Source organism: Delphinapterus leucas, chromosome 1 (genome assembly GCF_059928025.1).
Source record: "Delphinapterus leucas isolate spDelLeu-1000000601 "Yukka" chromosome 1, BTC_Dleu_Yukka2, whole genome shotgun sequence".
Taxonomy (NCBI): domain Eukaryota; kingdom Metazoa; phylum Chordata; class Mammalia; order Artiodactyla; family Monodontidae; genus Delphinapterus; species Delphinapterus leucas.
Window position 1 is genome coordinate 109,025,014 of NC_143129.1, and position 26,156 is coordinate 109,051,169.

Consider the following 26,156-nt stretch of genomic DNA (forward strand, 5'->3'; position numbering starts at 1 on the left):
AATATTACCAATAAACAACTAATAATTTTTAGTATATGTCCCATGCAATGTATTTTTTTATTGAGCCATCCTGAGAAGGTTCCAGAAGACTTTCTGGAAGAGGTTGTATCTGGACTGAATTTTGAGCAGTGCAGGCAGAAAGAAGCATGTGCAAAGCTACAAAGATATGAAAGAATGCTACATTCCAGAAACAGCGTGGCTAGAGCGGAGTGCATGAGGGGCAGTTTATAGAGCTCAAGTTAGCAGAGTCAAATTCAAAAAACAGGGGCTTCCCTGGTGGCGCAGTGGTTGAAAGTCCGCCTGCTGATGCAGGGGACACGGGTTCGTGCCCCGGTCCGGGAAGATCCCACATGTCGCGGAGTGGCTAGACCCGTGAGCCATGGCCGTTGAGCCAGCGCGTCTGGAGCCTGTGCTCCACAACGGGAGAGGCCACAAGAGTGAGAGGCCCGCGTACCGCAAAAAAAAAAAAAAAATTCAAAAAACCATTCATGTTGTATTAAGGGTAGTAGAGAATCAATAGAAGTTTTTAAACAAGGAGTGAGTGATCAGATTTATGTTTCAGACGAATTTCACCGGTTGTAGTAGAGGGTAAATTGGATAGGAGACTATCACACACAGGGAGACCAGTTTTATGGTTGTTGTTGTAATCCAGGCACAGAGCAGTGAGAGCTTAAACCACGGCACTGGCAGAGGGAATAGAGGAAGAAATAGCTTCAAAGGATATTAAGGAAATGATTTGATTGCCAGCACATGGTGACCAGCTGAATGTGGGAGGATGAGGAGGAAGGAGGCGGTTAAGACAACTCACTGTTCCCTCCCTTGGATGCCTGAGTGGATGATGGCACCTTTCAATGAGGTAGGGAATAAAGGAGAACAACCCTTGGGGGAGAGGAAGGCGGGAGATGGTGAGTTCAGTTTGGGGAAGGTTGAGTGTGAAGTACTTGTAAGTTATCCAAATGGAGACAGGAGATGTCCAGGAAGCACTTAGATATTTAACCCAGCAGAAAGGCCTGTGTAAGGACAGAGGTTTGTTAGAGCCATGGAAATAAATGTTACCCATGATGACATACAGAGAACCCAAAGAAAGTAGAACAAAACCCTGGAAAACAATATTTATGATTATGAGAAAGGAAGAGAATGACTCCACAGAAAGACTCAGAACAAGTGGCCAGAGAAGTAGGAGAAAAACATGGGGACAGAAGCCATTAGAAAAGTGGTCAACAAGGACGAATGCTGAAGAGAGGTTAAATAATGTAAGAACTGAAATTTGCAATTCAGAGTTCATTGTCAAAAGTGTTATAAGCACTACCAAATGTAAAATAGACAGCTAGTGGGAAGCAGCCACATAGCACAGGGAGATCAGCTCGGTGCTTTGTGAGCGCCTAGACGGGTGGGATAGGGAGGGTGGGAGGGAGATGCAAGAGGGAGGGGATATGGGGATATATGTATATGTATAGCTGACTCACTTTGTTATAAAGCAGAAACTAACACACCATTGTAAAGCAATTATACTCCAATAAAGATGTTAAAAAAAAAGTGTTATAAGTATTTTCAAAGTATAGTACGGTCCAAAGCCAAAATACGTTGGATTAAGTTTGAATGGCAGGAAATAAGTGTTGACATTGAGTTTAGACTACTGTTTCTAGAAACTGTGCTGGGAAATCTGTTGGTTTGGGTTTGGTTTGGTTTGGTTTGAATTTTTTTTGATTGTGATAACATCCACATAACACCCTCTTAACCATGTTTGTTTCTCAGTTTGTTATTACTTTTAGTCCCCACTCTATTGAAATATAATCAACAAATAAAATTGTAAGATATTTAAAGTATGTGGTGATTTGACATGCATATATATACACTATGAAAGGATCCCTCCCTCGAGTTAATTAACACATCCATTACCTAGCATACTTCCTTTTTTGGTGTGTGAGAACAATTAAGTTCTACTCTCTTAGCAAATTTCAGTTATACAATACAGTGTTATCAGCTATAGTCACCATGTTATGACACGTTAGAGCCTTAGATCTTATTCATTTTATAAATGAAAATTTGTACCCTTTACTATCCTCTCCTTATTTCCCCCACCCTCTCAACCCCTGGCAACTACTTTCCTACTCTCTGTTTCTCTGATCTTTTTTTTTTTCAAATGCCACTTATGAGTGATACCGTGCAGTATTTGTCTTTCTCTCTCTGGCTTACTTCACTTAGCATAATACCCTCCAGGTTCATTCATGTCATTGCAAATGACAGGCTGAATAATATTTCATTGTGTCTATATACCACATTTTCTTTATCCATTCATCTGTCCACAAACACTTAAGTTGTTTCTATAACCTTGGCTATTGTGAATAATACTGCAGTGAACAAGGAAGTACAGCTATCTCTTTGAAATAATGATTTTGTTTCCTTTGGATATATACCCAGACATGAGGTTGCTGGATCACATAATACTACTATTTTTTTAATATATAAATTTACTTATTAGAGACTGCATTGGGTCTTCGTTGCTGCGCACGGGCGTTCTCTAGTTGCAGCAAGCAGGGGCTACTCTTTATCGTGGTGCGGGCGGGCTTCTCATTGTGGTGGCTTATCTTGTTGCAGAGCATGGCCTCTAGGCATGCGGGCTTCAGTAGTTGGGGCTTGTGGACTCCAGAGCGCAGGCTCAGTAGTCGTGGCACACGGGCTTAGTTGCTCCATGGCATGTGGGATCTTCCCAGACCAGGGATCAAACCCGTGTTCCGTGTATTGGCAGGCGGATCCTTAACCACTGTGCCACCAGGGAAGTCCCAGTAGTACTATTTTTAATTTCTTTAGGAACAGCAATACTATTTTCCGTAGATCATCTTAACCATTTTTAATTGCACAGTTCAGTAGTGTTAGGTATATTCACATTGCTTTGCAGCCAGTCTCCATAGCTTTTTCATCTTGCAAAACTGAAACTCTATACCCCTTAAACAACTTCCCATTTTCCCTTCCCGCAAGCCCCTAGCAACTACCTTCTATTTCTATGAGTCTGACTACTTTAAAGATCTCACATAAGTGGAATCACACAGTATAGTTACACTTGAACCACATGGATTTGAACTGCATGGGTCAATTTATGGTGGATTTTTTTTCACTAAATATGTACTACAGTATTATACGTACCGCAGTTGGTTGAATCTGCGGATGCAGAACCATGGATACAGAGGGCTGAATATAAAGTTACACACAGATTTTCTGCTGGGGAGGAGATTGGTGCCCCTAACCCCCATGTTGTTCAGGGGTCAACTGTGTTTGTCTTTTTGTTGACAGTTTTGTTTCACTTAGCGTAATATCCTGAAGGTTCATCCATATTGTAGCATGTGTCAGAATTTTCTTCCTTTTTAAGGCTGAATAATATTCCATTGTATGTATATAACCACATTTTGTTTATCCATCCATCCATCCACGGATTCTTGGGCTGCCTCCACCTTTTGGCTGGGAAATTGTTTTAAACTGACCTAATCCAGTTTGGTCATGCACACTTCCATAGATTCTGTTTTGAAAGATAATGGTAGCCACAGAAAATGTTTGATATAGGTGCATTAACTACTCCCTCACAACCTTTTTACTAGGTTGTAATGAAAATGATTTCTACTATACACATAGGCATTTATTCAGCACATATTTATTTGTAAGCAGTCACAAAACATTTCATATAATCAGTCTGTAAACTCATTAAAGTTCTAACTCTGGCCTTTTAGGTGTTCCATCAACTTTGATGAAAGATTTCAGAGGCAGCTCCTGTTACCCTTACAATTAGCATCAGGCAACTAGAAATTCTGAACCAGTGATTCTCAAAATGTGGTCTCTTGGACCAGCAGCACAGTACTGTGCACGGATCTGTGCTGAAACTCCCCGAAGTTGAGAACCTCTGCTGTAAAACGATTAGCTCTGGTTACCTCCCTAAAGATAAAGGTATGGCTTCAACTGGTTCTTATACCCTCTTTGTGAAAGAGGAGGAATGTCTCTTATTTTAGCCAATCCATATCTCTTAATTTCACCAATGATAGTTCATTTCTAACTTAACCATGCTATTTAACTAGCCACAAATTTCACCAGTTAAAATTCTAATTTGCTAGTTAACAAAACCTCAGAGATGGATCAATCCTTATCAAGATATGGATAATATTGTAGAAGCCCTTACAGCAGCTACCTCTGGAGCATGGGCTTCCTGACTACCTTATTAGAATGCTAGCCAAGCACCTGTGCATTCCTGATTGGGACATTAGAGGCACCTGGACTTATAAACGCGCACACAAGTAGCACACTGTATATGCTGAAAATAAAATACAGACATTATAACAGAAGGGAACAAAAGAGAGAGGGTTCGTGTGTGCGTGTGTGTATGTGTGAAGAGAGAGAGGAAAAGAGACTGAGTGTGATGAGCACCGTTAATGGCCGAGAGAAAGAAGTTAGGAGAGAATGGAAGAATGAGAGGTTGAAGATACAGTGAGAGTGCAGAGAATGGTAAAGTTGATTTAAAATAGATGATGTAGGGAATGGGTGAGGGTGCTGACTAGAGACTTGGAGAATTTTCAGGAATTAAGAACCCAACTATTGGGCTTCCCTGGTGGCGCAGTGGGTGAGAGTCCTCTTCCGATGCAGGGGACACGGGTTCGTGCCCCGGTCCGGGAGGATCCCACATGCCGCGGAGCGGCTGGGCCCGTGAGCCATGGCCGCTGAGCCTGCGCGTCCGGAGCCTGTGCTCCGCAACGGGAGAAGCCACAACAGTGAGAGGCCCGCGTACCGCAAAAAAAAAAAAAAAAAACCCAACTATTGTGTTTCCTCCTAAATAAGGAGAAATTGATAAGATTGTCTGAAATACATTTTTAGAACGTGGATCTTAGAAAATTATTTAAAACCTGCTACTATACATCTGTTCATTGTTATCGCCCCTTGTGGTACAGTTGCCATAGTTGAAATTATTCCTTCAGCGTAAATGGGTTTTGTAAAATGTAGCTGAAGAGTGCCATCTTCTGGTACTATGAGGTATGTACAAGCAAAGGGGGTTGTGTGGTAGAATCATAGTGAAATAAAGCCTTTGATGTTTTGCGCTGAGTATTGTAAAGTTGAACATTCTTTATAGTTTCTGTGTCTTTTTAGTTAGAATATCAGATTACTGACAGTGATTATAGTTTGTGTGTATGGCCGAGCCTAAAAACAAGACAAAACAAAAACAAAACAGTATGTGGCCAGCCATCCTTTTCATAAAAGCATGTGGGAAATTTGCTTTTGGTTTGTGATAGAAGCCACAAGTTGAAGAGCCTGTTCTTTGTGACTACCTCTTTGATGCAGGCTTGGCTTGGTGCCTTTGCTCAAAACAGGAATCTGATTCTTGTAGCTGAATACCAGACTTGTCTTCACTGTTTCACAGCTTGCTAATAAGATACTGGTTTGTCCCTTTTTTTTTTTAATGTTTTAAATATTATGGAAAAGCATTCATTTTATCCTCAATGAGGTTTTAAAATCAAAACCTCTATGTTCTTTATGGTGGTTATTTAATAAACATTTATTAGACGCTTAAATATCAACCTCTGTGCTATGTGCTAAAGGGAAGTGGAGATTCAGAGATGACTAAGACCATGTCTGTGCCTTCAAATCATCTTACTTTGTATTAAGGAAGATAATGTGAACGTAAATGATGTTAGATTTGGGAATACAAGAAAAGAAGGGAGGAGAATATTGGCTCAGGAAGGAAATAATACAGCCTCAGGATTATTCACTGGAAGACAGGTGTGGTAGAAAGGGCCATGTTTAAATCTTGACCTTGGGCAGAGTTGCAGATAGAATGTGCTTTAGGATGCAGGAGCCAAAGATCAGGACAGTTAAAGTGGATAGCTCTATTAGTCCTATTCCAGGAGTTGTTCATAATAGCATGCCCTATTTCTGGATAAAAACCCAGACTACACTTCATTTATTCATCCATCCAGCAAGTGCTTTTTATATGATTTGAGTATATGCAAAATCCCAAGGAAACAAATGTGAAAGTCCTGACCCCACTTTGAGTTGATTGTACAAAGGGAATGAGTGTTATCAGGGCCCCTAAGCAGGAGCACTGGGGACAGGCATCCGACCCCAACACTATTAAACCTGCTCTGCATGTTGCTCTCCAAGATGAGTAATCCTGGTTCTTTTACTTCAGTGGTTAAAAGCACAGGCTCTGGAGGCAGACTATCTGGGTTCGGCCAGCACCACCACTAACCTGCTCTGCAAGTTTCTTAACCTCATGACCTCTCTTGCCTCAGTTTCTTTAACAATAAAATGGAAATAATGATAATACCTCTTTCATAGGGAGGTTGTGAGGATCAAAGAGAAATACATGAAAAGTTCTTAGAACAATGTTGACATATAGAAAACAATATAACAAACACCTGTGTACCTACTATCTTCACAACAGACCTTAACCTTTTGCCATGTTTGCTTCATTTTTTAAAAATTTTATTTTATTTATTTATTTTTGGCTGAGTTGGGTCTTCGTTGCTGCGCGCGGGCTTTCTCTAGTTGCCGCGAGCAGGGGCTACTCTTCATTGCGGTGCACGGGCTTATCATTGCGGTGGCTTCTCTTGTGGCAGAGCGCGGGCTCAGTAGTTGTGGCTCGTGGGCTCTAGAGCGCAGGCTCAGTAGTTGTAGCACACGGGCTTAGTTGCTCTGCGGCATGTGGGATCTTCCCCGACCAGGGCTCGAACCCGTGTCCCCTGCATTGGCAGGCGGATTCTTAACCAGTGTGCCACCAGGGAAGCCCCTACTTCATTTTTAAAAAGAAAAAACACGGCAGTGCAGTTAAGCTCTCTTTACCCTCCCTGGTATTCTCCTTCCTCCTCCCCAGTGGTAAACACCATCTTGAATTTGGTGTGAGTTCTTACCATCATGTTTTCATACTTTCACTAATTGTTTATGGGTACATAACCAATATATAGTATTGCTTTGCATGTTTCTAAACTTTAATAAATGACACTAAACTGCACATACCAATCTGCAACATTTTCCACTTGATATTATGTTTTCAGCATTTTTCTGTGTTGGTATGCATAGGCTGAGTTCTTTCATTTTAAGTACTGTATAGTATTGCATTGTATGAAGATACCACAATTTACTCAGCCATTCTCCTGGTGATGGACATTTATGTTATTAATCATTTTCCACTCTTACAAACAGCACTGCATCCTGGATGGCACCTTGAAGTCCTCCTAGACTATACCTTGACCTGATATTTTTAGAGGGAAAGATTTTTTGTTACTGATTAATTTTTTTTAATGTTTATTAGTCTTAGATTTTCTATTCTGGTATCACTTTTTATTATTGTTTTAGACGTATTGCTCATTTTAAATGCATTGCCAGAGTTGTTTACATTATTTACTAGCACTACCCTTTCTATCCTGATAATCTTTATTTGTGCATCCTCTGTTTCTCAGTGATCAGTCTTGCTAAAGGCTTATCTCTTTTGTTAAAGTTTTCAAAGAACTAGCTTTTGGCATTGCTGATCTTTTTTTTCCCATTAATTTCTTTTTTAAAAAAAAATAAATTTATTTATTTAATTATTTTTGGCTGCGTTGGTTTTTGTTGCTGCCTGTGGGCTTTCTCTAGTTGCGGTGAGCGGGGGCTACTCTTCATTGCGGTGCAAGGGCTTCTCATTGTGGTGGCTTCTCATTGTGGTGGCTTCTCTTGTTGCAAAGCATGGGCTCTAGGCACGCAGGCTTCAGTAGTTGTGGTGCACGGGCTTAGCTGTGGCATGTGGGATCTTCCCGAACCAGGGATTGAACCTGCATTGGCAGGCGGATTCTTAACCACTGTGCCACCAGGGAAGTCCCTCCCATTAATTTCTGCTGTTTCATCTCTTCCTACTCCTCCCCTCTCCCCCTCCCTCTCCCCCTCCTCCTCCTCCTTCTTCTGGGGGTTGGTTTATTCTCTTATTGTTATTATTGTGATTTTTTAAAACATCTTTTGTTGAATGTTTACTATTTATTTCAGTCTTTTATTTTTTCATCATTGCATTTAAAGCTGTAAATTTTCCTCTAAGAACTGCTTTAGCCGTATCCCACAAGTTTTCATACATATACCTTTGTTGTTGTTCAGTTCTAAATATTCTGCATATCCCTTGTGACTTCTCCTTTAACCCAGAAGTTATTTAGAGATGTGCTGTTTTGTTTCCAAACATGTCTGTGTCTATTTTTACATTATTTTTTTTGTTGATTTCTTATTTATTTGTTGTCAGCAAATTGTTCTATGTTATCTAAAATCCTTAGAAACCCTAAGCTATACCTGCAGGAGGTTTCACTTCTGAGTGAGGCCCAAGAAGTCACACCACCTTTGCCTCAGTGAAGAAACATGGCAATGAAATTGCTGACCATCTGATACGAAACAGATGGTTCTGCATTTCCTAAAAATCCCCAGAGGTTGACCTGGGCAAGAAAGTATTGAGCATCTCCCTGTGTAGTCCCTCACAAACTTGAGTCCAGGAACTAGATTGCTCTGCTCCTCCTATGAAGATGAAACCTAATATTCTTGGTTACAACCCAGTCTAAAGGAGAAAGGAGGCATGGTCAAGGGCTCACCCAGGAGCTTCTGCTAGTGATAGCTGAAGGGCAACATAGGTGTTGGTATTTAACTCTACACGTGGGCAGGACTCTCGATCTTATCTGGGCTATCCTTATCCTCAGAGCAAACTGTGGCAAGTGTTGGAAGGGGGACCCGGTGGGCAGGTCTGAGGAGCCTGTGCTGGCCTTTCCAAGTATTGAATAATTACCAGAGCCCACTGTGCTTTGGTTATTTGCTTGGGATCATGAAAAATTTATGCCCCCAAAGTGAAGGGCTCAAGAAATTATCCTCAGCCCCTATCCCACACAAGAGGAAGCACAATCATTGGAAGCCCAGTCATTGCAACCCTCTAATAGGTTGCATTGTCCCAAGAGCCAGAAGTGGGCAAGATTGATCTATGAGCAGCGTAATGTCATCAGACTAAGAGAACCAGACAGACAGGGAAAATTCTGGGAAAGAGCAAACAAAAGGTAATTGCAGAAACCAGAAAAGAACAAGAAGATCTAAAGCAGAGAATAGGAGATGAAGATTAGAGGAATTCTCTCAGTTACAGAAACATAGCCAATGTAATTAAGACTTTGCATTCTTCTCTAGTTTTTTAATTTTATCATTAGTTTTAGCTTTAGTTTCTGATATTTAAAAAAATTTTTTTAAATAAATGTATTTATTTTTGGCTGCATTGTGTCTTTGTTGCTAAGAGCGGGCTTTCTCTACTTGCGGCAAGTGGGACCTACTCTTTGTTGCAGTGTGCGGGCTTCTCATTGCAGTGGCTTCTCTTGTTGCAGAGTACGGGCTCTAGGTGCATGGGCTTCACTAGTTGTGGCACGTGGGCTCAGTAGTTGTGGCGCACGGGCTTAGTTGCTCCACAGCATGTGGGATCTTCCCGGACCAGGGATCGAACCCGTGTCCCCTGCTTTGGCAGGCGGATTCTTAACCACTTCGCCACCGGGCAAGTCCCTAAGTTGTTTTTATTATTATTTTTTATTTCCCAGTTGCTTAACATTTCAATTTAGGCTCTCTCTTTGACTCAAGAATTAAAAGAATATTTAAAATTTTCCAGGTAGATTTTTTGTTAATTTCAAATTTTATCATATTGTGATTGGAGCATACTGCTTCTGCCATGTCTACTTAGTGGAATGTATGGAGGTTTTGGTGTAATTTTGTAAATGTTCCATGGGCTTTTGAAAAGGTCTGTTTGTTCTCAGGGCAATTAGATCTACCTTATTAGATTATTGAGTTCTTCTGTATCTTTTTTTGTAAACTTTTTTATCTGTCATAGACTAAGAAAAGTGATTTAGGGTCTCCTACTTCTAATGCCTTTCTGTTTATTTCTTTTTCTATTTCTTATAGATTTCACTGAATCAATTTTGATGTTACTTTATTCTTAATAGAAATTCATGACTGTAGTATTGTAATATCTTCATTGTGGATTATATGTTTTAGCATTATAAAGAGCTTTTCTTTTTTGCCTTTTTAATGCTCCCCCCCACACTTCCCAAAATTCAGCCTCATCTGGTATAACATTGTGGCTTAACTTTTCTCTTTGCATTTGGCTGGTATACCTGTACCATCTTTTATTTTCAACTTTTTTGACATTGTTTTCTAAAGATATTTTTCTTATAATAGGTAAGCTTATCCCATTGACATTTATAGATATGTCTTAGTTCTGTATCACATTTTATAACCTACTTTGTTTTTAAGGATTCATTTGGTTTGTATCTTTCTCTAGAGGATGTATATTTCTATGTTTTATATGTGTTCCTTTTGATAATTTAGGAAGGTTTGTATTCAGATTTTAGCTCTTCTAGTGGTTAGCCTTATACTATAACTTTTAAAAGTATACTTTATCCTTTATTGCTTTAGACCATATCTATTTATTCCCCACTACAAGCAATGACAAAATTATTATACTTCCATCCATCCCATCTCCTTTACTCCACCTAATTTTAATTAATATATTATTATTATTAGTTCTTCAACTAGTCATCTCTATACTTTTGAATATACTTCTGTCTCTGTTATTTGATTTATAAGATAGAAATATTATCTTTTTATAAATTTATTTATTTATTTTTGGCTGCGTTGGGTCTTCGTTGCTGCGCGCGGGCTTTCTCTAGTTGCGGCGAGTGGGGGCTACTCTTCGTTGCGGTGCGCGGGCTTCTCATTGCGGTGGCTTCTCTTGTTGCGGAGCATGGGCTCTAGTTGCGCAGGCTTCACTAGTTTTGGCTCCTGGGCTTCAGTAGCTGTGGCTCGTGGGCTCTAGAGCACAGGCTCAGTAGTTGTGAAGCACGAGCTTAGTTGCTCCGCAGCATGTGGGATCTTTCCAGACCAGGGTTCAAACCCGTGTCCCGTGAATTGGCAGGCGGATTCTTAACCACTCTGCCACCAGGGAAGCCCAATATTATCTTTTCACCTTGGATATTAAAGATAAGGAAATCAGGGACTTCCCTGGTGGTCCAGTGGTAAATAATCCACCTTCCAGTGCAGTGGACGCAGGTTCGATCCCTGGTCGAGGAACTAAGATCCCACATGCCACAGGCAACTAAGCCCACATGCCACAACTACTGAGCTCGTGTGCCTCAACGAGAGAGACCCCATGCCACAGACTACCGAGCCCATGTGCTCTGGAACCCGCGTGCCACAACTAGAGAGAAGCCGGACACCGCAACTAGAGAGAAACCCGAGCAGACCACGTGCTGTGACGAAAAGATCCTGCATGCCTCAACAAAGATTCCATGTGCCTCAACTAAGACCCGACTCAACCAAAAAAGAGGGGGCGGGAGGATAAATAAATAAAATAAACATTTAAAAAATAATAAAGGTAAGGAAATCAACATCCTTTTGCCATCTCTCATCTTGCATCTCTCCTTCTTGGTTCTTGTTAATTTTATTAGTTTTACTGGTATAATTTATAATATTAACATTCTGAACAATATACAGTAGTAATTAAGAGAAGGAGCTCTGGAACCAGACTGCCTAGGTTGGAATCTTGGCTTTATCATTTTGTAGCTTGAGCAAGTTACTTAATAGCTATTTCTGTTTCCTTATTTTTACAATGGCTATAACAATAGGTTCTACCTCACAGGGCTATTGTCATAATAAAAGTACAGCACTGGAACAGTGCCTGACACATGGTAAGTATCTAGTAACTACCATATACTATATTAACAATTATTATGAAATAGATTTCCACAGTTGTTTTCATCCCAGTCCTACATTTCAACTGGCTTACATGTTCAGTTTCTCTGTTCATCTCTTGGTTGCCTAAAATTCATTCTCTAATAGTTCTTCAAGAGTTGCTAATGGGAATTCTATCTTCTGATCCTTACATGTTCAAAAACATTTAACACCTTTTACTTGAAAGAAAGTTTGGCTATGGAGAATAAGAAGAGCTATTTTGAGCACTTATTGAAATCACAGGTGATCTATCCTCATTAAACCATTATAGCTCATAATAATGCTATAAATCAAGTAGTAGGTACATCCCCTTTTACAAATGAGAAAATTAGGACACAGGCAGGTCACACTTCCTTTCTCAGACTTTGCTGGCATTGCACCACTGTTATCTACCTTTGAATGTGGCTATGGAGAAATCTGAGGCCAATCTGATTTATTTCCCCTTAAAAGTGTCTTGATCTTTTTGCCTGGATGTTCAAAGAATTATTTATTTTTGAAGTCCAGTAAAATTCAATGGGATATGTCACAGGGGTCATTCTGTGTCAGTTTCCTTGGGACAGTGTGTATCCTTTCAATCTGTAGATTAAAGACTTCTCTCACTTACATGAAGTTCTCTTGAATTCTACTTTGATTATTTTTTTTTTCTATGTGTTCTATTCTCCCTCCTGTGGACATGCTGGATATCCTTTGTCTTCTATATCTATAATTTTATCTCAAATTCTTTTTAGTTCTTTTTAAATTTCCATTTCATTTTGCTCACTTTTTCAACCTAGCCCTCATAAGTCTTACTATGTTGTTATTTTTGTCTGCCCCCCCTTTTTCCCCATTCATAATGTGACTTTAATTTCTTCGATTTTTTTCTTTTTCTTAATTTTTGAGTTCTGCTTGCTTATTTTACATTTACTTCTTTTGTCTCTCATTATGTCTTCTGCTTTGAGACATTATTTTAAACTGTTTCATTAAGTCCTTTGAATTCATAACAGTATGTTTGGTGTGCTTCATGGCAGTATTTTTCTGGAAAATTTCTTTATTTGACATGTCCTTTTCCTATTCCTTTCCTCCTTTTCCTTGTACATTTGCTGTATAGATCTCCTGCTTGTTTTCTTTTGAGTATTACTCATTACTGAATGAAAGGAGTTCTTCAACCACTATTTGCAAGAAGCAACTGGGACAGTGAAATGAGCAAGTGGTGAAACTTCTGTGGCCCAGAGTTAGTGTGCGTGTGTGTGTGTGCGGGGGGGTAAAAGAGAAAAAAAGATGAGATGGAGACACTCACACAGATTGGTTTAGCCTGTCTATCTCCCCAGCAACTACAGAGATGCTCATAATATAGTCTCTCCCAATGCTTAGTTTATTTACAGACTGCCTCCAACATAGATAACATTTTTAAGGATTTTATCAATCAGCACTGCCTTGCCCCGCTACTTTACAATGCCAAATAGAGTCCTTGGAAGTTCCCACAGCTTGTGCCCCTTAAACTTTCATTGCAAACCAGAGTGACGGTTCTGTTCCTCTGGTGTACCACCTATTTAGTGCTCCGCCAACTTTGTCTGAGAAGTGAGGTCACAGCAGGTATTTAATCTCAGCATCCTTCTGTACTCTGCTGTAATTTTCACTGTATTTTGCAGGCCATCCTCATTTATTGTGCCTTAGGGTTACACTGGTACCTTATTTTGTCAAAGCGTTTGGTTTCCTTTTTTTTTTTCGGCTGTGCCACATGGCTTGTAGGATCGTAGTTCCTTGACCAGGGATTGAACCCGGGCCCTCGGCAGTGAGAGCTAAGAGTCCTAACTGCTGGACTGCCAGGGAATTCCCATCTTTTTCTTTTTTGGGGGCAATATCAAAGATGACAAGATGACAGACGTGACTTAATTTTGTTATTTTAAAATATTTTGGTATTTAAAACTTTATTTTTTATTTTAAAATTGAGCCGTTTTTAAAAATTGAATGCCTACCTTCTCACAGAGAGTGGGTACCTCAGGCCACGCTAAGTGGGAAAAACAGTTTCAAAATTCTATGCATACCCTAGTCACAACAAGATCTCTCATCATTATATAGCTAGTAAGGAGCAGAGCTTGTATTCAAATCCAAGTCTGTCCTGATCCAAAGCCTGAATTCTTTTCATCATAGGACTTTCTCTTAAAGAATATAGATATCTCTTTATGGTGTCTTTAATATGTTTTTTCTTTTTTAAATTTTAATTTTCTTGGTGTATAGTTGATTTACAATGTGTTAGTTTCAGGTGTACAGCAAAGTGATTCAGTTATACATATACATATATTCTTTTTTAGATTGTTTTCTCTTAAAGGTTATCACAGAATACTGAGTAGAGTTCCCTGTGCTATATACAGTATGTCCTTGTTGGTTATCTATCTTATATATAGTAGTGTGTGTGTGTTCATCCCAAGCTCCTGATTTATCCCTCCCCCCTCTGTCCCCTTTGGTAACCATAAGTTTGTTTTTGATATCTGTAAGACTGTTTCTGTTCTATAAATAAGTTCATTTGTATCTTTTTTTTGGATTCCACATGTAAGTGATATCATATGACATTTGTCTTTCTCTTTCTGACTTACTTCACTTAGTATGATAATCTCTAGGTCCATCCATGTTGCTGCAAATGGCATTATTTCATTATTTTTTATGGCTGAGTAATATTCCATTATATATATCTTCTTTATTCATTCCTCTGTCGATGGACATTTAGGTTGCTTCCATGTCTTGGATATTGTAAACAGTGCTACAGTGAACACTGGGGTGCATGTATCTTTTCAGATTATGGTTTTCTCCGGATATGTGCCCAGGAGTGGGATTGCTGGATTGTATGGTAATTCCATTTTTAGTTTTTTAAGCGACCTCCATACTGTTCTCCATAGTGGCTGTATCAATTTACATTCCCACCAACAGTACCAGAGGGTTCCCTTTTCTCCACACCCTCTCCAGCAGTTATTGTTTGTAGATTTTTTGATGTTGGCCATTCTGACTGGTGTGAGGTGACATCTCATTGTAGTTTTGATTTGCAGTTCTCTGATGATTAATGATGTTGAGCATTCTTTCATGCGTTTGTTGGCAATCTGTATATCCTCTTTGGAGAAATGTCTATTTAGATCTTCTGCCCATTTTTTGATTGGGTTGTTGTTTTTTTTGACATAGAGCTGCATGAGCTGTTTGTATATTTTGGAGATTAATCCTTTGTCAATTGCTTAATTTGCAAATATTTTAATATGTTTCTTCTTAAGAACATTTTTCTGTTAACTACTTTTCTATTTCCTGGTTTTTAGTGTGACAAGTACAAGACTGGAGTTATTGATGGGCCCGCATGTAATAGCCTTTGTGTCACAGAAACTCTTTACTTTGGAAAATGCTTATCGACCAAGCCCAACAATCAGGTATGGACATTATGAATAAACAGTCCAGATTTATGGTGCTCTCTGATTTTACCTTAAACTAAATTAAAGCATTGTTAAGAGCATTCTTGAACTAGAACTTTAGGACATTTTAAATACTTCAATTGTGCATGCGTTGATTCACTCATCCAACAGATGTTTATAAATCCCCTATTCCCAGCATGTTCCAGACACTGTTTTAGTTATTAGGAAAATAGTGGTGATTAAGACAGATAACTTTCCTGTGAGTCACATTATTCCAGAGGGATGGGGAACATAAACAGTTGATAGATAAATAAATAAGCAAGGAAATTACAGAACGTAGTGTGTTTTATATAGGTTGTACACAGGATGGGTTGATGAAAAATGTAGGGGATGGTGAGGGTAGAAATATGCTTTAGAAGAGGTGAACAGGGAGGACCTTTCTAAGATAAAATTTGAGCTTATACCTGAATGAAGAATTAAACTAGAGGCATGGGCAGAGGACAGGATGAGCTAAATCACAAAAGAAGAACTATAAATAGCTGATAAGCATAATGAAAAAAATGTTCTACCTCAACTATCATCAAAGAAATATAAATTAAAACAATAGGACACCATTGTGCTAGAAGAAAATACAACAAAACATCAAAACCGGGACTTCTCTGGTGGCGCAGTGGTTAAGAATCCGCCTGCCAATGCAGGGGACACAGGTTCGGTCCCTGGTCCAGGAAGATCCCACATGCCGCGGAGCAACTAAGCCTGTGCACTACAACTACTGAGCCTGCGCTCTAGAGCCCATGAGCCACAACTACTGAGCCCGCATGCCGCAACTACTGAAGCCCGCGCGCCTAGAGCCTGTGCTCCGCAACAAGAGAAGCCACCACAATGCGAAGCCCGCGCACCACAACGAAGAGTAGCCCCCGCTTGCTGTAACTAAAGAAAGCCCATGCGCAGCAATGAAGACCCAATGCAGCCTAAATAAATAAATAAAATTTATTTTTTAAAAAAGTTAAAATCCATTGGAAAGATATAACTTGATAGCTTCCATCACTAGTTATTAATAGATTCTAGAACAGATCTCTAAGCAATTCCTTAAGTAGCACGATATCCTAAGGTAAAAGCAAGTGCAATCAACCTTCTAACACTTTCTTTTTAAATCTTTTAAAAAACACTTCCTAGGGACTTCCCTAGTGGCACAGTGGTTAAGAATCCGCCTGCCAATGCAGGCGACATGGGTTCAAGCCCTGGTCCGGGAAGATCCCGCATGCCGCGGAGCAGCTAAGCCCATGTGCCACAACTACTGAGACTGTACTCTAGAGCCCGCGAGCCACAACTACTGAGCCTACGTGCCACAACTACTGAAGCCTGCATGCCTAGAGCCCATGCTCTGCAACAAGAGAAGCCACCGCAATAAGAAGCCCGCGCACCACAATGAAGAGTAGCCCCTGCTCTCTGCAACTAGAGAAAGCCCGCGTGCAGCAATGAAGACCCAGCACAGCCAAAAATAAATAAATAAAATAAAATTTTTAAAAAATGAAGCAAATATGGCAAAAGGTTAAGGTCTGTTGTGAAGATAGTAGGTACACAGGTGTTTGTTATATTGTTTTCTATATGTCAACATTGTTCTAAGAACTTTTCATGTATTTCTCTTTGATCCTCAGAACCTCCCTATGAAAGAGGTATTATCATTATTTCCATTTTATTGTTAAAGAAACTGAGGCAAGAGAGGTCACAAGGTTAAGAAACTTGCAGAGCAGGTTTGCACTGCAACGAAGAGTTGCCCCCACTTGCTGCAACTAGAGAAAACCTGCACGTAGCAACCAAGACCCAATGCAGCCAAAAATAAATAAATAAATAAATTTATAAAGAAAAAACAATCAACACTGGTTATCCTTGGGCAGTGGAATATTGCATGATTTTTATGTTCATCTTTTTTCTTCAAATTATTTCTAAATTTCCAATATAAATACTCATTCATCTTATAGAAATTTAAAATAGATTTTAAGTCTACACTACTAGCCATGTTTAAGAGGATTTCTGAAATAAAGTCCAATATTTGAGTATCTACTATGTGCTAGGTACTGCTTAAGGCATTGGGAGAGACCATGGGGAATAAGACAGACAAAGCCTCTGGCCTCATATGCCTTATGTTTCATGTGAAAGAGGACAGATGATAAAAGAGTCAATAAAGAAATAAGATCATTTCAAGGACTTCCTCGTGGTGCAGTGGTTAGGAATCTGCCTGCCAATGCAGGGGACACGGGTTTGATCCCTGGTCCGGGAAGATCCCACATGCCACGGAGCAGCTAAGCCCGTGCACCACAGTTACTGAGCCTGCACTCTAGAGCCCACGAGCCACAACTACTGAAGCCCACGTGTCACAACTACTGAAGCCCGCGTGCCTAGAGCCCATGCTCTGCAACAAGAGAAGCCACTGCAATGAGAAGCCAGTGCACTGCAACGAAGAGTAGCCCCTGCTCGCTGCAACTAGAGAAAGCCCGCGCATAGCAACAAAGACCCAACGCAGCCAGTAGATAAATAAATAAATAAGTAAAAATTTTAAAAAGGTATAAGATAATTTCAGACATTGGTAAGGGCTGTGAAGAAAATAAAATGGGGTCATGGGTTAGAGAGTGACCTGTGATGGAAGAGGGATCTATTTTAGGTAGGGGGTTGGGGAAGGCCTCCCTAAAGTGACATCTGGGCTGAGACTTGAATGATGTGAAGGAACCAGCCGTATGAAGATCGGTGAGAGTGCATTCCAGGCAAAACCAACAGCAAGTGAAGGAGGTCATGAAACAGGAATAATGCTGATAGGTTCAAGGAACATAGAGAAGAGACATGTAGATGGGATATAGAGACCCAGGGAGTAAGTGATAAAGATCAGGTTGGAGAAGCAGGCCAGCTCATAAGAAGCCTAGCAGACAATGAAAAGGGCTTTGGACTTTATTCTGATTGAATTAGAGGGTTTGACGCAGAGGAGTGATTAATATTATTACCAATTAATATGGTCATATTTGGTTTTTATATATAAGCATGACTAGACTGCCCGGGTTAATATGTTGGCTTTGCCACTATTGTATTCCCTTCATCATGCTGCTTCACTTCTTTCTGCTTCAGTTTCTCTATCAGTTAAATCAGGATAATAATAGTATCTACTGCATAAGGTTGTTATAGGGAGTAAGATAAATTAGTAGACTGTAGCACAGAGTAAAGCACCATATAATGTTAGTTTGATAAATAGCTAGATAATTAATAGTGACTAATTCTGGGAATTAGAGAAATGGGTGTAGAACTTTTCCTTTTATCTTTCTGTGTAATTTGACTTTTAAAAAATTATATTTACATCTATAAACACACTAGAAATATGAAAGATCTCAAATAAACAACCAAACTTTACAACATAAGGAATTATAAAATGAAGAGCAAACTAAACCCAAACCTAGCAGAAGGAAGGAAATACTATGGATTACAGCAGAGATAAAGGAAATAGAGAATAGAAAAACAATAATAAAGAAATAATAATAAAGAAAATCAATGAAACCAAAAGTTGGTTCTTTGAAAAGGTCAACAAAATTTGACAGACCTTTAGCTAGATGGACTGAGAAACAGAGAAGACTCAAATAACTAAAATCAGAAATGAAGCAGGGACATTACTATCAGTTCTACATAAATAAAAAAGATTATATGAGAGTACAGTGAACAATTGTACACCAACAAATTGGATAATCTAGATGAAATGGGCAAATTCCTAGAAACACAAAACCTACTAAGAAATAGAAAATCTGCATAGACCTATAACTAGTAAGGAGACTGAATTGGTAATCAGGCCTCCCAACAAGAAAAGCCCTGCACGTGTGGGCTTCACTGGTAAATTCTACCAAACATTTAAAGAAGAGCTAGCACCAGTCCTTCTTTTTTTGGCTGCGCCATGAGGCATGTAGGATCCTAGTTCCCCAAACAAGGATCAAATCCATGCCCCCTGCAGCGGAAGCTCGGAGTCCCAACCACTGGCTACTGGACCACCAGGGAAGTCCCACATTAATCCTTATTAACTTTTCCTGGTTCAACACAGGAAAATTGAGCAGTGTAATACACCAAATAAACAGAATGAAGGAGAAAAAAAGGATCATCGCAATTGATGCAGAAAAGGCATTTGACAAAATTCATGATAAAAACACACAGCAAACTAGGAATAGAAGGAATAGAATTTAGGAACATACTAAAAACACTTATGTGAAAAACCCACAGTTAACATCATACTCAATAGTGAAAGACTGAAAGCTTTTCATCTAAGAACAAGGCAAGGATGCCCACTTTCACCACTTCTATTCAACATAGTACTGGAAGTTCTGGCCAGATCAATTAAACAAAGAAATAAAAGGTATCCAAATGGGAAAGGAAAAAGTAAAATTATCTCTGTTGACAGAGGATATGATCTTATTTGTAGAAAAACCTAAATATTCCACAAAAAAATCATTAGAACTAATAAATGAATTCAAAGTCCACACACAAAAATCAATTGCATTTCTATACACTAACAATGAACAATCCAGAAAAGAAATTAAGAAAACCATTGCATTTATAATTGCATCAAAAAGAATACTTAGGAATTAACTTAACCAAGGAGGTGAAAGACTTGTACAGTGAAAACTTCAAAACATTGCTGAAAGAAATTAAAGACATAAACAAATGTAATCACATCCCATGTTCATAGATTGGAAGACAATATTTTTAAGATGTTAATGTTACCCAGCGTGATCAAGATTCAGTGCAATCCTGAGCAAAATCCCAAAGACAGCTTTTTGCAGAAATAGAAAAAGTCCTGAAATTCGTATGCAATCTCAAGGGACCCTAAATAGCCAAAACAATCCTGAAAAAAATACCAGAAAGCTGGAGGACTCACTTCCTGATTTCAAATCTTACTATAAAGCTGCAGTAATCAAACAATGTGGTAGTGGAATAAGGACGGATATATAGACTAATGGAATAGAACAGAGAGCCCTCACATATATGGTCAAATGATTCTTTTTTTTTTTTGGCTGCATTGGGTCTTTGTTGCTGCGCACGAGCTTTTTCTAGTTGCAGCGAGTAGGGGCTACTCTTCATTGCGGTGCATGAGCTTCTCATTGCAGTAGCTTCTCTTGTTGCGGAGCTCGGGCTGTAGGCATGCAGGCTTCAGTAGTTGCAGCACATGGGCTCAGTAGTTGTGGCTCGTGAGCTTAGTTGCTCCGCGGCATGTGGGATCTTCCCGGACCTGGGATCGAACCCGTGTCCCCTGCATTGGCAGGCAGATTCTTAACCACTGTACCACCAGGGAAGTCCCTCAAATGATTTTTGACAAGGGTGCTAAGACCATTCAATAGGAAAAGGACTGTCTTTTCAACAGATGGTACTGGGAAAGCTGGATATACACATGCAAAAGAATGAAGGTGGACCCTTACCTAACACCATTCTCAAAATTTAAGTCAAAATGGATCAAAGATCTAATGGTAAGAACTAAAACTATAAAACTCTTAGGGACTCCCCTGGTGGTGCAGTGGTTAAGACTCTGTGCTCCCAATGCAGGGGGCCTGGGTTCGATCCCTGGTCAGGGAACTAGATCCCACATGCATGCTGCAACTAAGGAGCCCTCCTACCGCAACTAAGACCTGGCACAACCAGATAAATAAATAAATATTTTGAAAAATAAAAAATAAATAAAACTCTTAGATGAAAACATAGGGCAAAAGCTTCATGACATTGGGTTTGGCAATTATTTCTTGCATATGACTCCAAAGCCACAGGCAACAAAAGAAAAAATAGACAAATTGTACTTCATGAAAATTTTTAAATATTGTGCATCAAAAGACAATATCAGTAGAATAAAAAAGAAGCTCACAGAATGGGAGGAAATATTTGCAAATCATATATCTGATAAGGGATTAATATATAGAATATATAGAGGGCTCCTAAAACTCAACAACAAAAAAACAAACAGCCGGATTCATTCTCGAAAAAGGTATACAAATGTGCAATAAGTGCATGAAAAGATGCTCAGCATCACTGGTCATTAGGGAAATGCAAATCAAAACCACAATTAGGGAATTTTTTGGCAGTACAGTGGTTAGGACTTTGCACTTTCACTGCCGACGCGTGGGTTCGATACATGGTCGGAGAACTAAGAAAAAAAAAGCACACGGTGAGATACCACCTCACACCCATCAGGATGGCTACTATCAAAAAAACCAGAAAGGAAGGATTGCTACGTGTCCTTGGAATCATTTTCTGGTTGTATAGAGAGTGAAATATTGACAAGTGGTAAAACAACGCAGGACAAGCATTGCTCAGTAAAATAAACTCTGTGAGTTTATTCTGGAAAAAAAAAAAGAAAATAACAAGTGTTGGCAATAAGGCAGAAAAACTGGAACCCACTGTTGGTGGGAATGTAAAATGGTGTAGCCGCTGAGAAAAACAGGTTGGCAGCTCCTCAAAAAATTAAAAGTAGCATGACCCTATGATTCAGAAATTCCACTTCTGGGTATATATGTAAAAGAATTGAAATCAGGATCTCGAAGAGATATTTGTATATCCATGTTCATAATATTCACAATAGCTAAAACATGGAAGCAACCCAAGTGTCAATCAGTGGATGAAAGGAAATGCAAAATGTGGGATATTCCTACAATGTAATAGTATTCAGCTTTAAAAAGGAAGGAAATTGTGATACATGCTACAATGTGGATAAACCTTCAGGACCTTATGAAATAAACCAGTCACAAAAGGACAGATTCTGTATGATTCCACTTATATGAGATACTTAGAGTGAGTCGTCAAAATCATAAAGACAGAAAGTGGACTGGTGATGAGCTGGGGGCTGGGGGAAGAAGGGGAACAGGGAGTAGAGAGTTTCAATTTTACAAAATGAAAAGAGTTCTGGAGACAGATGGTGGTGATGGTAGCACAGCCTCATGAATCTAATACCACTGAACTGTATGTTAAAAATAGTTAAGATGGTAAATTTTCTATTTTTGATATTTTACAATTTAAAAAATGGAAAATAATAAAACTGATGACCATGGTCAAATATATATATATATATATATATTTAGGTATGCGATACTTTTATAATTTAAAAAAATTAAGGAAAAAAGCTTTGAAGTATGATTTCAAATTTGCAATTCAGGAAGTCAGCTCAATCTCGGTTTTGTTGCTTTTGTGTTTTTTTAAGAGGAGGACACTAAAAATATCGTGGTAGATTAGAGTTTTCTACTCTGCCTAAAGCATAACTTGTCATTCTTTTCACAGATGTATTTAGGGATTTGGGATAATCTACCAGGTGTTGTGAAATGTCAAATGGAACAAGCACTTCATCTTGATTTTGGAACTGAATTGGAACCAAGGAAAGAAATAGTGCTATTTGATAAGCCAACTAGGGGAACTACTGTACAGAAATTCAAAGAAATGGTCTACAGTCTCTTTAAAGTAAGTATATGCATTCACATGTTGCTAGTGTGAAGTGGTACTCTTCTGGAAGCTGGCAGGACCTCATTCTAAGCCATAAAAATGTTGGTATTCTTTGACCTATATCAGGGACTCTATCTTGAGGAAATAATTCAAAGAAAAAAATGTATGGAGGGTGTTTAACATTACTTACTATCGCTAAAAATGTCCAGATGTGAGTTCATTAAGTAGCTGGGCTGCTCTATAGCTTGACATTAAAACTGATACACTTTTTTTAAAAAAGTGAAATAAAATTTGTAGACTGATTGCAATTTTTTTTTTTTTTTTGCGGTACACGGGCCTCTCTCACTGTTGTGGCCTCTCCCGTTGCGGAGCACAGGCTCTGGACGCGCAGGCTAGCGGCCATGGCTCACGGGCCCAGCCGCTCCGCGGCATGTGGGATCTTCCCAGGCCGGGGCACGAACCTGTGTCCCCTGCATCGGCAGGCAGACTCTCAACCACTGCGCCACCAGGGAAGCCCGCGAATTATTTTTTTAATTTAAAGAAATACTCAGAGATTAAATAGAAGTATGAAAATATTGGGAATTCCCTGGGTCCAGTGGTTAGGACTCCGCACTTTCACTGCCAAGGGTGCGGGTTCGAGAACTGGTCGGGGAACTTTCGCAAGCCACGTGGCACGGCCAAAAAACAATGAAAATAATTACACTTCTGGAAAGAATCTTTTTCTCATTTTTATTGCTCTTATAACTCAAAATCTTTCTTTTCTTTGAACAGTTTACAGTTTTAGACTGTTTTATGCTAGAGTCTCCACAGGGAAATACTTGTAGCATTCATTATTGGAACACCTTGAATAAAATAATATAATAACAGTTACAAAATAGGAGAAAATAATTTGTAGTTGACCTGTTAACTTTGGATATGGGCAAATTACACTGCAATTTTGCAAGTAAGTGTATGAATAAGACAAAGATTAATTAATGGCTTGGTTAACTATTTATCTACAAGGTCTAAGGAGGCTATGGGCGTTAAGGTGGCTATTTCTTAACATACTTAGCAAAGTGGGTTTCACCTCAAGTACATAAAACATAGTTCTGACTCACTTAGCAAACATAAATATTTGTAAAGGTATTAAGTCTCCTATGGGTATTCAGTAGCAAGATTATTACTTAGCATGGTAATTATCCCTGTAAAGGAAGTTAGTATGTTACATATGAGATTCTTGTTTTTCATTGCTTCTGTATAATTAGCCAAATTCTTATCTTTACAGGCAAAGTTGGGTGACCAAGGCAACCTCTCTGAACTGGTTAATCTCATCTTGACAGTGGCTGATGGAGACAAAGATGGCCAGGTTTCCTTGGGAGAAGCAAAGTCAGCATGGGCACTTCTTCAATTAAATGAATTTCTTCTCATGGTAATACTTCAAGATAAAGAACATACCCCCAAATTAATGGGATTCTGTGGTGATCTCTATGTGATGGAAAGTGTGGAATATACCTCTCTTTATGGAATAAGCCTTCCATGGGTCATTGAACTTTTTATTCCATCTGGGTTCAGAAGAAGCATGGATCAGTTGTTCACACCATCATGGCCTAGAAAGGCTAAAATAGCCATAGGACTTCTAGAATTTGTGGAAGATGTTTTCCATGGCCCCTATGGAAACTTCCTCATGTGCGATACTAGTGCCAAAAACCTAGGATATAATGATAAGTATGATTTGAAAATGGTGGACATGAGAAAAATTGTGCCAGAGACAAACCTGAAAGAACTTATAAAGGATCGTCACTGTGAGTCTGATCTGGACTGTGTCTATGGCACGGATTGTCGAACTAGCTGTGATCAGAGTACAATGAAGTGTACCTCAGAAGTGATCCAACCAAACTTGGCAAAAGCCTGTCAGTTACTCAAAGACTACCTGTTGCGTGGTGCTCCAATTGAAATTCGTGAAGAATTAGAAAAGCAGCTGTATTCCTGTATTGCTCTCAAAGTCACAGCAAATCAAATGGAAATGGAACATTCTTTGATACTAAATAACCTAAAAACATTACTGTGGAAGAAAATTTCCTACACAAACGACTCTTAGTTCATTTGGACATTGTGACCATTTTAAGAAACTTAGCACTTCAAAAGAAAAATCTTGAACATTTTTTCTAAATGGCTTGATTCAAATCCTTGCCAGTTATCACAAAACTCCTTTCCCCTGATCCTAAGGAAGCCATCATCTTAAAATACATGTTGATTGCTGAAGTAATGGCAGGAGGTATAGGATCAAAAATATTCATTCCTGCCCTTTTAGAAACGCTGGTACATTTCCTAGTACATTCACTGTGTAACTATTTTGACTAATGACTTAAAATAATGCTGTGAAAAGCCTCATTCCATAAACATCAACGGTCAGAGTATTTTGTAGATTTGTTAGCCAAAGTATCAGTGCTGGAAATTGTGTTTGCATTGAAGCTGCTGTTTAAAAGAAAATTTATAAATTTACTAATGTCTCAGCATGGTAAAGTTTGCACATTAACAGAAATTAAGACTGCAAAGCAGGTAAATTAAAATTACTCCTTTATAAACAGATGTTGGGTTAATAGCATGGTTTCTTATAAATACACTTTACTCATTTAGACATCACATTTTATGTGGCTTCAGAAAGTTTTGACTGGCTCTTACCCACTGAAAACCCATCAGAAGCATTCTACTTGGCAATATATAATTGCCAATTTTAGAGGCTGAATATGGATGAGTTCATCATCCTAGATTTAAGGGTCTGTATCTTAGTATCATCAGCCAGCCAACTGGTCTTCAAAACTCGTATCTTTAGGCCACAGACCTAACACAGGTACACATATGCTGAATCTGAGCTATGGGAAAGTGGGACATTAAGAGCAGGACTCTGAAATCATAAACTTCCTATTAATAATTTTCCATTTTCAAACAAACAGTATTCCCTACTGGCCAAAGGACTGTTTCTCAAGAGGCATGTAAATATATCCATCTCTCTTTCTCATGTAAACTTGATATACAAGGGTTAGTATTTGCTCCTCTCTTTTGTGTTTATTCAGATCTGGCCTTTCAACTCCATAAAACGAAACACCTCTTCTTATAATTAAAGAACCAGTATTTTCGGGCTTCCCTGGTGGCGCAGTGGTTGAGAGTCCACTTGCCGATGCAGGAGACACGGGTTCGTGCCCTGGTCCGGGAAGATCCCACATGCCGCAGAGCAGCTGGGCCCATGAGCCATGCCCGCTGAGCCTGCACGTCCGGAGCCTGTGCTCCGCAACGAGAGAGGCCACAACAGTGAGAGGCCCGCGTACCACAAAAATAAATAATAAATAAAATTTAAAAAGAACCAGTATTTTCTGCTCAAAGGTTTCACCTGGATAAATGTGTTAAAATTATATGACCTTCATTGGAGAGCTATCATCTCTCAAGAACTAAAGCCGTGGAGTAGCATCAGTTTCACTTACTTTAAAATTGTAAACTTCGAAGGTACTTTTTCTTCCAACTCATCATGTGGTTACAATAAATGAATGGAAGAAATATTTCTAGGGGAAGGTTTGTCTGTTGCTTGCCAGACTTTTTGAGGACAGCTGCACATCATACAATTCAAGGGATAACTCC

General features: G+C 39.2%; 1 protein-coding gene across 1 annotated transcript in view; it reads left to right on the forward strand.

Annotated features, from left to right (window-relative positions):
* Nucleotides 1–25,112, forward strand: part of DIPK1A (divergent protein kinase domain 1A) — a 118,742-nt gene extending 93,630 nt beyond the window's left edge. Inside the window, exons 3-5 of the mRNA XM_022553422.2 lie at nt 15,012–15,119; nt 22,386–22,562; nt 23,809–25,112. Of these exons, the coding sequence (XP_022409130.1) occupies nt 15,012–15,119; nt 22,386–22,562; nt 23,809–24,621 (1,098 nt within the window). The 3' untranslated portion in view covers nt 24,622–25,112. The remainder of the gene's footprint in view (nt 1–15,011; nt 15,120–22,385; nt 22,563–23,808) is intronic.
* The last annotated feature ends 1,044 nt before the right edge of the window (nt 25,113–26,156 follow it).